Source organism: Trachurus trachurus (assembly GCF_905171665.1).
Source record: "Trachurus trachurus genome assembly, chromosome: 11".
NCBI classification, from domain to species: Eukaryota; Metazoa; Chordata; class Actinopteri; order Carangiformes; family Carangidae; genus Trachurus; species Trachurus trachurus.
In genome coordinates, this window is record NC_139904.1 from 30,963,299 (window position 1) to 30,978,043 (window position 14,745).

Consider the following 14,745-nt stretch of genomic DNA (forward strand, 5'->3'; position numbering starts at 1 on the left):
ACGTCTCCGCGGTAACAGTATCCACCCACTGGCACAATGATCTCCTGGGCAGGGAAACGCTCCTGGCGGATATAGTGGGCTCATTCATTCATTCATGGCCAATTTTTTCCCTTTCTAGTAGGAAAGTAAATCCACTACTGTTTTTTCCTCCCTCCCCCTCCTGCTTTTTGTTCTATATTTGCTTGATTATACTGTGACTGGTTTATGAGATGATGCTCGCACGACACATCGCGAAGGAGGAGTCATCGTTTGTGTCGGTACTGACTAACGCTTGTAACGGCTCCAAAACAACTCCGGCTGATGTTTGACCTCGACCCCCCCCCCCCCCCCCCCAGCTCATTGATAACGCTGCGTCTCTATGTCTGTGTCATGTATAGCCTCCTAGCCCGATGGACCAGGTGGGGAAGATGCGGGGCCAGCCGTATGGAGGACCCAACCCTTACACCCAGCAGCAACAAGGGCCCCCCACAGGGCCCGGGCCCCAGCAGGGAGGCTCTTACCCCGGCCAGGCTTACGGACCTCCCGGCCCTCAGAGGTATCCAATGGGAATCCAGGGCCGAACACCCGGCACTATGGGCGGCATGCAGTATGGACAGCAGGTGAGTTATCACTGACTCTCAACCCGGTTCCACCTGGCATTAACATGTGTCTCCAGTGTCCACGTTGAGATCCAATCATATATTTGCGTGGGTAAATTAAAAATGGAAAAAGAATGGAAGTGTTTCCGTCCTTGTGGCTCTATGTGCATTAGGGCTGTCAGAACCAACTTCGCTATTTGAACAGAATTCGAAATTATTTAAAAAAGAGAAAACATGCAAAGGTGGAAACTGACGTTGGAACGTGTGCCTTCCACATTGCCACAAATTAAAGCAGAAGTGAGCGGAATGTTTGTGTTAATATAAGTCTTAAATAGTTGTATCTTCCGACAGCAATCACTTATATAGAGTGTTTGGTCTGTCAGTCACTCTGCTCTGTTGTAAGTCGAGGAGAAAACTTTCTTGTATCCTACAACCTTTATCCAATGAGGAGAGAGAACGGCATAAAGGGGCGGTCCTCTCTGTGTGTGCAGCCAAGGGATGCGCGTGAATGTGGTGACGTAGGGACGAGGGCGGGGACTGCTAACTCCATCTGCTGACAGCAAGTTAGCCAAAACCACCGGATTGCTAGCACATAGAAATTAAAATCTGATTTGGGGGGAAGAATGACATCCCTTAATGTGGATACAGGACACATTACCGTTCATACTTGTGTTCAGTGTGGTCAGGATGCGTCCCTAGCCGATCGGATCACAATCTGTCCTCAAAGTGCCTTGGGTGCGTTTACACCTGTACTTTGATGTGGTCCAGCTCTGTCCGACTGCCAATCTGATCACTGAAAACACATGTTAACGCCAGGTGTGAACAAGGTCTCTGATTTCAACAGGATGATCAGAAGATGCAAAGTCCTAAATCGTTGCTAACTGTCCGTGAGCAAATATGTGTTTCCTAATGTTCAGTAGAAAGTCCACTAAAGACATTTATGAGGAAAGATGTGGGTGTTGTCAGTACAGGTCGAATTAAATTCCAATGTTTAACCAGGGCTACCTCTCTGTGTTGGCTAATGTGAATATATTCAAAAAATAAAATCAACCTTAGTGTTGAAATAAAACAATAAAAAGTCGCTGCCTAATGTGGTGAGGATTCAACCTCAGATAATAAAGCACTGTTTAGGTCGAGAAGGCAGAGTGGCACTCGGTGTTCTCCAAACACAACCAGTTTGATCACCGCTTTTCAAAATAAAAGACCTCCTTGCCTTCGTTAGGGGGCATTGTGGGTTTCTGTGGTACGTAGTCAAGGCTTGAAGTCAGGGCCACAAGTTAATAAGTTTTTTTTTACATTCCTGTTAGATGAGGCTAGAGTGTTTATTTCCTAAGTGATTCACTATGACAGGAATGGCAGCATTAAGCGACTTCTTGAAAGTTGTCTCATTGAACGTCACACGCTAGGTTTGAGTTTCAGGTTCAGATCCCAGAGAATGGTGAAATTGCCCGTCGACATCTTGCTCTCGACACGTTCTCCTCTAGGACTCGGGTACGAAGCGGCAAAACCCACTCCGTCTGAAGCTTTTGCCCAAGACATGAGTGTTTACCACGGGTCGTAGGTGACCAGCAACGTTAATGGAGATCCACACAAGCTGAAATTTAGCATTCCTTTTTCACCTGAAACCTCAAATGGACTGGAAGAAGAAAAGAAAAAAAAAAAAGCTCTTGTGGGAGCAGACTCGCTGAGAGCACTTCATCCATTTTTCTCTGTCTGGTGTATTTTCATGCTCGAAAAGCAAAAAAAAAGTTGAGGGAAATTCGAGTCCCGTCTCCCGGCGCAGTGGGCAGCCCACTCTGACAGCGTTGTCCAATTGAAAACGGCAAACATCCAGTTTGCCGTAGCTACTTACTCGTCGCTAGGAATAAGCCCCTTCTTGAACTCTCTCAGCCAGGCAGTCCGTCTTAACATAGAAATGCATGCAGGGAATCCCGTAGAGTGAAGCCTTTTCTTCTGCGTCCGCTGTCTGTGGTCTTGTGCCCATTGTGTGATGTGATTATCTCATACTGGCTTGCCTGGTGTCTGACCGTGAACTCGATAAGTGCCCTACAGAGAAGAAAACGGCTTCCCTCCCTTTGTCGGACAGATACAATACAGCCACTTCATGTTGTTTTAAATGTGTGGGCAATTCTTCACTATCTTGTATTTTCTTTTGAATTCCCGAGTAGCTGAGCACCCTCCCAAAACAACACGTGGCTTTTTTTTTCTCTCCTTTTTTTTTTTTATTACTATGTTTCCTCACAAGGTCAGTGCTTTCTCCTTTTTCCGCGCTTCTTCAGGGTAATGAAACGAAAACGGCGTATTGAAAGGCTTTCGGAGCGCGCGGGATCGGCCTGGAATATGAAAAGCCTCATATTGGAGTTCAAGGAGATGAAGTCAAAACTCAATTTTTTTATTTATTTTCATGCCTGTAATTTAAAACGATACACGGCTGAATTCCAACACTTAGATAGGCTTTTCTTCAGCGCTTTGACTGATCAGTTTATATCGAGGAACGCGCTCCTCTCTCTTACACACACAGAGAACAGTTGTCTTCTCCCTTTTTTTAATCTGTGAGTAAGATGAAGAGATGCTGTGATTACGCCACCGAGAATGAATAGAGGGGGGAAATCAAAGAGGTTACTTTGGATATTGAGTTATTTTTATATTTTTCTTTTTACAGCTTTAGAAAGAATCCTGTCAGAGCACATGCTGTCTTCAGGTAGTGATTGATATTCCACTGAGGGGCTCAGCGTAGTAAACCTGTAGTGAAATCACAGCTCAGCAGAAGGAGGCGCTGGTATTTACTCCTGTATCCGTTGTCCCTGACTCTCTCCTTGATCCGTTTTCTAGATGTCGTCATACGGACAGCAGGGTCCGGGCGGCTACGGCCAGCAGAGCCAGGCCTACTACGGTCAGCACGGCCCCCCGCCTCATCCCGGCCAGCAGCAGCAGCAGCAGCAGCAGCAGCCGCAGCCGCAGCCGCAGCAGCCGCAGCCACAGCCACAGCAGCAGCAGCCGCCACAGCAGCAGCAGCAGCAGTCGCCGTACCCACAGAGCGCCTCCGGAGCCCCCTACCCCCAGCAGGGCCACCCTTCGCAGCCTCCCGGACAGCACGGGCAGCCAGGAGCCCCCTACCAACAATCCCAAGGTCCGCAAGGTCCCCACGGCCCCCACGGGCCCCCTCCGGGTCAGCCTCCCTACAGCCAGCCCTCGCAGGCCCAGCCAGGACAGCCGCCGTACGTCCCTCCGCAGCAGCAGCAGCAGCCACAGCCACAACAACAACAACCACAACAACAACAGCCGCCGCAGCAGCAGCAGCAGCAGACGCAGCCACAGCCGCAGGGTCCTGGTCCACAAAGTCAGCAGGGCCCTCAGGGCCAGGCCGGCTACCCCCAGCCCACTGGACCGGGGCAGCCGCCACCGCAGCAGCCCTCACAGCAGCAGCAGCAGCAGCAAGGGCCCCCACAACCACAACCACAACCACAACAACAACAACAACAGCCACAACCACAACCACAACAACAACCACCACCACTGCAACAGCAGCAGCAGCCAGGAGGTCCGCCCCCCCAGGCCCAGCAGCCTGCAGCTCATGGGCAGCAGGGGCAGCCCTCACCTTATTCTCAGACGCCCCCACAGCAGCAGCAGCAACAACAGCAGCAGCAACAACAACAACAACAACAACAGCAACAACAGCAGCAGCAACAACAGCAGCAGCAGCAGCAACAACAACAACAACAACAACAGCAACAACAGCAGCAACAGTCACCATATCAAAGGTTCCCACCCCCTCCACAGGTAACACCACCACCACACCTCTATAGTGTCGGACATACATACATACCTTTCCACCTGCCACACACTGTTCATTAGAGCTGCAACAATTAATCGATTAATCGCACAATAACCGATTAAATTAATCATCAACTATTTTGATAAACGAATAATCGGTTTGGGTAGTTTTTTTTTTACAAAAAAAAGTCCAGATTTCTGAATATTTCTGATTTCTTTGTTCCTTTACGAGTATCTGTTGGTTTGTGGACAAAACAAGACATTTGAAGAAGTCATCTTGTGATTTGGGAAACACTGATTGACATTTTTCAACATTTTTTAAAGGGATAGTTCAACATTTTGGCAAATTGGCAAGTTGTGGCCTGCACATTCACCACGCTATGAGGTAATAACGGAGCGTTACGAAACAGAGTTGTTTTCGAGGTAAATTCATGCAAAACCGCTGATGTGCGTTACCGTCGGGGGCATTTTTTTGGCAAGCAGTCTCTGCATTTGCATCAAAAACAACTTAGTCTGGTAACATTCTGTTATTATCTCATAGTGTGGTGAATGTGCAGGTCACAACTTGTCCACCAGAGTGTTTTGGAGTTGTTGGATTGTGTATTTGATGAGTTTGTTGAGGGAAACCAAAATATCCCATTAGCCTCCGTAGCGTAGCTCTGAGCAGCTCACGGCTCTGCTCCGCCGTTCTAAAAATAGCTTGCACTGACAATTAAAGGTTACGAACCTACTCCTATAGCAATAGGAGGCAATGGGCCAATTTACCAAAATGTTGAACTATCCCTTTAACATTTTATTGACCAAACAACTAATCGAGTAATCGTTTGAATAATCAACAGATTAATCGATAATTAAAATAACCGCAGCCGTACTGTCGATGCAGCTGGTTTGATGTCACTTAGTTAATTACTTAATGAAGGAGGCTCCTGTCTTTTAAATGCATAACTAAATTATGATGATTTAAAACAGAGAATGTTACTACTCCTATAATACCTGGCAGTGGAACATTCCTGGGTAGCTCTCTCCTGCGCTGAGAGAGACGCCACAGCGTAGATATTCACATCACAGTTCCTCACTGCTTGCCGCCCTTTCTTTCCTTTCTTTTTTTTGTCACATAAATTACGTAAATGTATTTACATTTATTCAGCCCAGCGGAGATCAGTTATTTGTATCAGTGTGTCAGCGGTTGATTTGCAGCACATGCCAATAATCCGTAACAAGGCGCTCAGACGGAAAATGATGGTCTGGTCTGTCCTTGTCCCTGTGATCAGGAACTCTCCCAGGACTCCTTCAGCTCCCAGTCCAGCGCCCCTCCCTCCAACCAGCCCAAGAGCAGTCAAGAGGACAGCATGCAGGCCCGGCCCTCCAGTCTGCCGGTGAGCCCCCAGTCATCTTGCATTTATTGTACCAGGCTTTTAACCACAGGAACCGGCCACCTGCATGGATCCACCTAATAATATATACTTTATGCTCCTCGCGCAACGGCCAAAAGTACCGACTAAAGCAGACACATTTACAAGCAAGAGATGTCTGCCTGCTTTCTAATCTAATGACCGGAGTCAGTCCAGTATTGTGGGATGGCTCTCTGTGCAGCCGTGGCCAGAACCAGCAGGAATTAGCGACGCTTTTCAAAGACACGGCTAATGACATCTCATTGAAAGCGAATAGGGGGGTTTAACTTGGACTTGGACTCATAATAGTCCAAATATTGACAGCTGCACTGAACAGTAGATGATAGGCTCGCTCGTGCAGCCGTACGTTTCTTCGAACGCGGTCGGTAGCTGTGGTCAGAACAGATCTCGCCGCCACGCGCGCCTTCGTCATCTGCACCCAGGTTCGACAAATCGGTCGAATGCGGTGAATGTTCAGACAAAGCCGCTCGTTTGATTCAGACTAAAACGGTCGGTGTGAAAGTAACCTGAGTCACTGGTGACTCACGCCACTCTAAATTCAACTCCACCGGAGGAGGAGGCGTGAACGCACACCTGTCCACAGAACCAGCTCCAGATCCAGCTAGTCTGACAGAAAACTCACTTTGAAAACATTAATGAAGCAAACAACGTCGTTCGTTCTCTAGTGTTGGAAAAATAGGAGCTAAATGTTCAGATTCATGTGCCCTCGATCCACAACCGGACACTTGGTTTCAGCTTCGTCCATGTGTCCACTCCATTGTAATGATTCCTGCTTCCTCACAGCTTCAACTGCTGTGCATACGTCTTGTTTTACTAGAGTAGGATCAATAGGCAACACTTGGACTTCAGTCACCAGTGCATTTGTTTTGTTTACGTGCTTGCATAATCACTGACAGTCAGAGAGACTCATTCACTCACACACACCAGTCTGACATTTTTCATTTTAGTGATAATATTTGACCGGTTTCTCAAAATTGAATGACACAGTAATAATAACTAAGGTTGTGGCTGAAGTCATGTAAATATTACAGGGAGAGGTGACTGCATCCTCTCCGTCATGGTTCTAATTTAGACCCTCTGACTTCAACATGGACACGGTACACAAGCTGATGCCACGGAGTACAATATGCAAGCAGTGCAGGTTTCTACTGACTTGTAAAAAAAAAAACCTCTGCCAGGGAAAAGGTTGTTGAAAGTGAAGTAAATCTGGCATCTGATAGCCCTCTGGCTAAGATAAAGGTGAGAGAACCCCTCTCCCCCCCAACCCCCCACCCCCCCATCCTCCCTGTTAAAGAGGTGTCTCGCTGTTACACGTTGCAGTTTCCATGGCAGTGTTTATAGGTCAGACTGCAGAGCTAACCTCATTCTGGGCCTCAGGGAAGGAGAGTGAGAAATGAGATCATTAATGAGAGAGAATGAAAGTGAGAGAGTGGAGTCGGCGGCGATGGGGAGAGGAGTGGGGGGGGGGGGGGGTGATGAGGGTTGGGGGGGGGGGGGGGGGGGGCGCAGGATTGAGGGAGAGCAAGCAAATAACTTCAAATAGTGTGAGTGATTGGTTGGAGTGGGAGATGCTGAGAGGAAGGGAGGGAGGAGAGGGGGGGGGGGGGGGGGGGGGGGGGGGGATGAGTGCTGTCTATGCCAGTAGGGGATGCCCTCAGGATGTGTTTCCCTCCTCTTTTATTTATTTCTCTTATTTATTTATACAACCCTCAGTGGGCTCAGCCATTGGCCGAGCGGGCCGGGGCCAGGGCTATTTTTATTTATTTCTTTTTTTTTTCCCTCTCTCCTCCAACTTCTCGGGGATTCCCTATCGCTGCCGTGTGATTGGCTGCGAAAGCCATTAATCTGGCAGAGGTGGCGATGAACTGATTCCCCCCTCCATTCTCTCTTCCCCTCCTCCTCCTCCTCCTCCTCCTCCTCCTCCTCCTCTTTCCCCCCAGCATCTCTGTGGAGAGCGTACAACTCTGTGTGTACAGATTAGCCCATGCTAACAGGCAGTAATAACCCTGGCAGCCGGAGTCAAAACAGCTGAGTGGACTGTTACAGGTGTGATGAGTAGATGTGACATTTGTATTTGTTTTGCCTGGATATGAAGCTGTTGTATTTTTTTTTAAATCCTGATTTACCCGGCACAAACTCAGAAGAGAGCAGGAAACATTTCTACTACTGTTCTGAGTCAGAAGTGTCAGAGGTTCTTACCCCCAAATACACAAATGATATGTGAAGCTACTGAGACTGAGACAAGATAACAAATACAGACTTAGAATAAACAAATATAGTATCCACACATGCGTCACAAGGAGCATACAAGAGGAAAAGCTTTTTCTAAATGTATTTATACATTTATTTCATAACCTGCATCCATTCTAGCGTCACGGTTCCTGCATGCCTCGTCACACTTTTCCAGTATCAGAAGTGGGGAAGCTACATGCGGCTATTTCCTTAGCCAAATATGGCATCCTATTTGCAAGTGATGGTCTGAGTCTATATGGGATTTGTAAGTCTCCAGCGGTGCATAAATGTGTGTTACATTACACTTCAGTCTTGTTTCCCTTTTCTTAGACACAAAAGAGGGAAATAAAGACCACTTGGTTAGACAGTGTGATAGTGTTGCTGTTTGGTTTAAGAATAGAGTTAAACATCAAAGTATTTGAAAGGTTTGTTTTTGTTGGACAGGGGAAAAAAAGATATTGCATAAAAAAGTGATATAACTCAGCAGGGTTTTAAAAATGAATTATATTAGTCCTGAAATTAGACAATTGTATTGGCTGTTGGTGAGCTGAACAAAAAATGCTAATCAAGGCTGTGCACCAACTTCAACTTTCAACACCCAAACTATTCCATTAGCAAGTAGATAAATAGTCTTATTGTCTAAAATCTCAGGAATTATTTTTCATGTCCTATTCATTAGTGATTTGATAAACACAACAGATGCAGTTACTCATCTCTTTGGTTCTTAACTAGTTGAAGAAAAGTTAAATGAACTCACTTTTTGAGCAAAAAAAAAGGACATTTTCAAATTAAATAGTTACAGATCTGCAGGTTTAAGTTGATAGAAAATGTATTGTGCATTTTTGCAAGGAACCTGCAGTGATTAGTTTTAATCTGCCTCAGAACATGTTTGAATTGAGAGCCAACAGCAGCTGAGGGGTAAGCACCGTTTAGCTACTTTAGTTTCATTTGCAGGGAGCCAGCCAGACATCCCCCTCATCCACAGTACAGATGGGTCTGTTGGAGCCAGGTGCTACAAACCCCAGCGTCTGCTGAGGCTGCCGTTGAGGTGGGAATAAAAGGAGTAGAGGAGGCTCGGCGCCCGCTGGAAGGCGCAGGTAGGAAAGCAACAGTCAGCTTGAGAAAAGGGCCCGTGGATAAGAGCTGCAGGAGGAGGAGGGAGGAGGAGGGAGGGCGGGAAAAAGAAAAAAAAAAAAGCCCAGGCAGCGATAGTGGAACTAGCTGAGCAGGTCGAACTTGTTCCTGGTTTGTTTTCACCCTGGCTCCAGGACACACTCGTCTCGCACACAGTTTAACTGTTGAGTGTTTCTCACAATGTCAGCTCCCCCAGTGCTGTTGTTGTCTTCACACTTGTGAAACCGTGGGCCCGTAGTAAATGCCTATCTCCAGCAACTTAACAATGAACGTAGTATTGAAAGTAACACAACTGTAGAGCGCTAATCTTTGTGGTCTCGGAATATTCCTGTGACCTAATAACTCTCAATTCAATAAGGCTTCATTGAATAACACTCCAGTCATTTCTAGGAAAGGAAGTGAATCGAGAGTGAGGAGGAGGGAGAGAGAGGACACTTTTGTATCCCCCCCCTCTCCGTCAGAAGCGTCACATTATTGACTTAGCCTATAATGAATAACCACCTTAAAGGGGCACTCATGAACTCCAGCCGACTGCATCACAGCTTTACAAAGTCTAAAGAAAGAAGCCGGTAATACACTGATGTCATCAGGTCTATCTGGGCTCCAGCTGGAGGCCGACGGTTTTTCAGGTGTGAAACTAGTAGGAGGCACATGAGCAGCTGCATCATGGGAAAATCCAGGATCACCGAGGGCTATAAGTAAGCTCTCCTGAATATGGTTTCTTGCCGGGGGAGCAGGCGCTGATTTGTTATAGTTGAGTTTACAAGACGAGTTTCTGATTGGCCCTTAAGAGCTAGGAATAAAGGAGTAGATATAGAGTAGATCATCATAGGGAAACAGCTACATTTTGAAAATACACAATTCAAAAGTCCACGCCCCTTTCTTTTATTTATTTTCTGCCATAACGTCGCTGCAACTGTCTTGTTGGATCTAGCAGGCTAGCATGAGCATCATGGCTCTGGTGTCGTCTTTTCTGTATTATTTTATCTGGGTACACTCAGAGGGGGGAGGGAGGGGCTGATGGCAGCTTGATAGACGCATCACGACCCAGTGAATTTGTTTGTGGCGTTCAAAATGATTGGATGGTGTTTTTACACACTTGTGTATTCAACAGGTGACTGACATTTTTCATTTTTGTTAAAAGAATAGTTCACCCAAAATTCAAATTTCACTCATCATCTACTCCCCCTCATGTGGACTAAGGGCTGGGAGAAGTTTCAGAGTCCTCTGTGGCTTCTCTGAGTTACAGGGGGTCTCGGCGTAGCAGTGCATGTCCATATAACGGTTGCAAATCTCGCTCGATTTGCGCCGGCGTCAGTAATCGAAAACAAGCTTGAAATATAGACTTTTTTCGGAACAATTTCGCATTTCGGGGCTTCAATACAAGACGGACATTACATACGAGCAGCATGGAGGTATTTGGATGTTTTTTGGTGTGTCTTTTTGTTACGAAGACAGTTGGTATCCATTTGTAACCGTCATATGGACATGCACTGCTACGCCGAGACCCCCTGTAACTCAGAGAAGCCACAGAGGACTCTGAAACTTCTCCCAGCCCTTAGTCCACATGAGGGTGGGTAGATAATGAGTGACATTTCAATTTTGAGTTAACTTTTCCTTTAAAAAGCATTTAATTAATTGGTTGCAATCAGGAGGTGGGGAGAGGTTCGAGATGCTAAGTAGGGACGCACGCGCACCGATCCGGCTTTTTTTAGACCCAATGCAGATACCGATACTTGGGCGTAGCGTATTGGCCGATACCGTTCCGATACCACTGGTGAATGAATAAACTGTACATCTTGCCAAGTGGAAGACAGCGAAGTCATCAGGCGTGATTTAGACATTACTTTCCTTACTTCATAAAACATTGTTGCTCTGTGTTTGCTGTCTACCAGCATGCTGCACGTGCAAAATTGTAAACTGTAGCATACACGTCACAAACAGATAGATTTGATATATATTTGAATATATTCGATACCCGATCTAGCTATTACGTCAATATCTGGGCCGCATCCGATCTTACTATCGGAGCGTTGCTTCTCTAATGCTAACTCCAGCTATGTAGCAAGAGCAAAACCTCCAGTTAGCTCTATTATAGGTCCAGTCCAAGGCCAAAAAAACTTGTTTACCACGACTGAGAAGACGAGCATGGAGCGTTGAGGTGAAGATCTAAACCATTTTACCATGTCTGCTGTTTACCTCTCCTTCCGCCTCCTTCTTCGTTGCTTTATGAATGTGAAACTCTTGAAACGTGTTCTCTGACTGGCTGGATTTTCTGTTCAGGCTGCCGTACAAACATGGCAGTGCAAGATGGCGACACTCTCTAAAGCAAGACCTTGTGTGTATATATAAAAGAATAATTATAAGGCTACGAAAACCAAACAAATTTTTTTTCATAGCGATTATACACTTAAACAAATATATTCATTCAAATTTAACCAATAAACCTTGCCAATTTTTTACACACTGGACCTTTAAAGTCAGGAAATATATTTTTGTATAATGTTTATAACAGGTCAGACAGTCAGTACGTTTACATGCAGAGCTTAATCGAGCTATGCTCAAAATTCGATTTTGGCCGATTTGTCCTTGTCTCAATATACATGCAACTGAGAAAACAGAATAACTGACGGGTCCATCGCCCCCTCATGCGGCGTCACCCGTTGTTTCAGCAGGTTAATACGCCTCCTGTCCTGTTGACTTTTCTGTCACCTCGTAAAAAACTGAATATAAACAACTTAGTAGCTTAATAATAAATTCTCAATTGCAGTTCCTGACCAGATGCGCCAGTCTGGGCCGGATTCACGCTGAGAATAGGGTACGGGCTTCCTTTTTCCTCTCTCTCTCTCTTTTTTTTTTTTTTTTTTTTTAATAAAACACTCTGGTGGCGCTGTGTGAAATGCATTGAATCAGCGCTGGCGTTGGGTTTTTTCTTTACTTTGCCGGGTTCGGGCGTCTTCTCTGCTCCACTTGGTGCCGTCTCTACGGTTGTGGAGCATGCGCACATGCATTGTCCAGCTTCAGTCCGACTACGGCGTATACATGACGGAGAAAATCGAATTCCAATCGCATTATCTGGGTGTCTTAATCAGAGTTCTCAACTCCGATTTCAGTCGGACTAAGGTGTTTACATGCACTTCAGTTGTCCAGTTATAGTCGGATTAAGGCAATAATTCGTTTTTCAAGTGTCATGTAAACGAACTGAGTGTCATGGAGGGCTTGTTTATTCTGATTGAGCCATTTACATGGAGCATTTTCATTTGGTTTGGACATCTAAACCGATTCTAATGGTAATAGTGGGCTCCATGTAAACCCACCTAGTGTGAAAGTTTGATTGAAGCCAGTGTTTGTTCTGAACGGTTGGGTGATGCTGCTGTGGGTATGAGAGTGGGCCCAGGCACAGAGCCCCACCTCCAGCAGTGGAAGTAAAGCACAGCCACAGCCGTCGTCAGGCTTTCATGCTCCCTGGAAGTGACACTTCCTCTGCATGTCAACCCCTGGGAACCAGAGTGATCAGACCACCGCTAACCTCCTCCCCTCCCTCCCACTTTGCCCCCTTCTCTCTCTCTTTTTTTTTTTTTTTTTTAAATCTCTTGCCCTCTCCCAGGTCTTTTGTACACCCTTTCTCCGATGTGGGTGCTAATCCCACTCAGGACCGCCCACCGGCCGCGGCGCTCCTCTCTTTTTTTCTGATGTTGTCTGAATGTGCTCCAGACTCGAGAGGAAGGTCACATGTTGGTCACGCACTCGACGCGCGAGTTTGTTTTTTCTTTCCCCTTCCGTCCTCCCGCTCCTCTCTCCTTCCTTGAAAGAGAGGCTTCATCGGGAGCGGGGTTTTATCTTCAGGGAAGAGCCGAGGACTTTTCTCTGCCGACTTGATTTGTGTCAGGGGTTCACATTTTCCTATTAGCAAAGGTGTAATGGAGACGACGCTACGTAGATCTCACAGGCTTTCACCACAAGTCATGTGTAGCCGGTTTGAGGGGCTTTTATTGTGGAGGGGCCTTTCTTTAATCAGTAGGCTTTTGTTGTTGTGATCTGTTGGTGGTTCTGCTTTGATGGATCGTCACATGGGGGTCCTAATCTGGTCCTCATCTGGTCCTGGCTTTGCTCTCATCTGGTCCCAATCCAGTCCCAGTCTGGTCCTATTAGTCTGGTCTTCCCACCTTCTAATTTCTCACTAGATCACGGCCTCGTCACGACCCCACCCTCGCAAGAATTCAGACTAGTCCGGTGCGTTTGCAAAAGCTCAAAGACCACCCACTTCACAACAGCAGACCCCCCCCACCCCCAACTCCCCTCCTCCTCCCCTTAATGACCTTTAATGTTATGTGCCAAGCCTCCTGATCTGGAACGGAGGGATCTTCCAGTCTTGATCAACCGAGTCCCCCCTTCCTGCTCCCCGTCCCCCCGTCCCCTGCTCGGCTCAGCCCAGCCCTGCTCTGCGCTCCTGCGGCAAGCTAAGCTTGTTTTTGCGACATAGCTCTGGAGCAATCAGCCTGACAAGGCCGGCCCCCTTTTTTTCTTTTTTTTTTCCTCTCCTACCCAGCCCAACCCCCCCTCCTCCCTGCCTTTTTCTATATTACACATTCTGTTTTGTTTTTTGCTGCATTTTTTCCTCTTTCTTTTCTCTCTGTTCACATGTATATGTAATAGAAAAATATTTTTCCACTCTGCGCCTCTCTCTCGTTCCTCTTTCTGTTTTAAATTCTCGCTTTTCTCTCTCCCTCGCCTGCGCCCTCCCCCTCCCTACCTCCTCCTCCTCCTCCTCTCCCCCCTCCTCGGTCTCTCTCTCTCTTCTCTCAGTAAATCAGCTTTCATAACGCTGTGCAGCGCAGCCTTGTTTTGCGAAGCTCCGCCACTGACAGCATTCAGAGTCTGGGGCCAGTTTCCTGTTGCTATTCTGGGGCCCTTGCTTCCTGTGCGAGCATGTCTTATTCAGATTCCAGGGTGCCTCTCTCTTGCTCGTTCGCTCTCACTCCCCCCTCCCTCCCTCCCTTCCTCCCTCCCTCCTCCCAGCCTGTCTGTTTCTCTCCCCTGCTCCCTCTCAGTCTCACCCCCTTTTCTTTCCTCTATGTGATTTTTAATTAATGTACTTCAGAAAATTCAATCTGCTGACAAAGTGTGTTATTTTGCATTTGCTTCAGTGAATTGTTTCTCATCCTGCAAAAAAAGAAAAAAAAACCCAGCTCTGTTTTGCTCTTGTGAGCTCTCTCTCTCTCTCTTGCGCACACACACACACACACACACACACACACACACACACAGAGCACTCTCCCTCTCCCTTTTGCTCTCCGCTCACTCACACACACACACACTCTCTCTCACACTCGCACACACACTCTCCCATGCCCCTCCCCTCAGCCTCCATTTCTGCTGGGCTGAGCTAGTTTTGCAGCACAAAGACTGTGGCTGACTGCAGCACTGTCTGTCCTCTGCTCTCTCTCCCTCTCTCTCTCTCTCTCTCTCTCTCTGCTCTCGCTGCAACAAGCTGCTGAGCCTGGATGGATGAAACTGACCCTCACAATGAAATTAACTCTCACTCCATGAAATAACCTCTATATAATTTTTCCAACCCCCCTCCCTCAGTTAAATCCTGTGCTGCTCTCTCGGCG

At 46.9% G+C, this 14,745-nt stretch overlaps 1 protein-coding gene across 2 annotated transcripts in view; it reads left to right on the forward strand.

Annotated features, from left to right (window-relative positions):
- The window catches only part of arid1ab (AT-rich interactive domain 1Ab), a 61,639-nt gene that overhangs the window by 24,869 nt on the left and 22,025 nt on the right, over positions 1-14,745 (forward strand). For both annotated transcript variants that reach the window (XM_083982682.1, XM_083982683.1), the window contains exons 2-4: positions 378-599; positions 3,411-4,358; positions 5,624-5,728. In XM_083982682.1, coding sequence (XP_083838808.1) covers positions 378-599; positions 3,411-4,358; positions 5,624-5,728 — 1,275 coding nt within the window. The remainder of the gene's footprint in view (positions 1-377; positions 600-3,410; positions 4,359-5,623; positions 5,729-14,745) is intronic.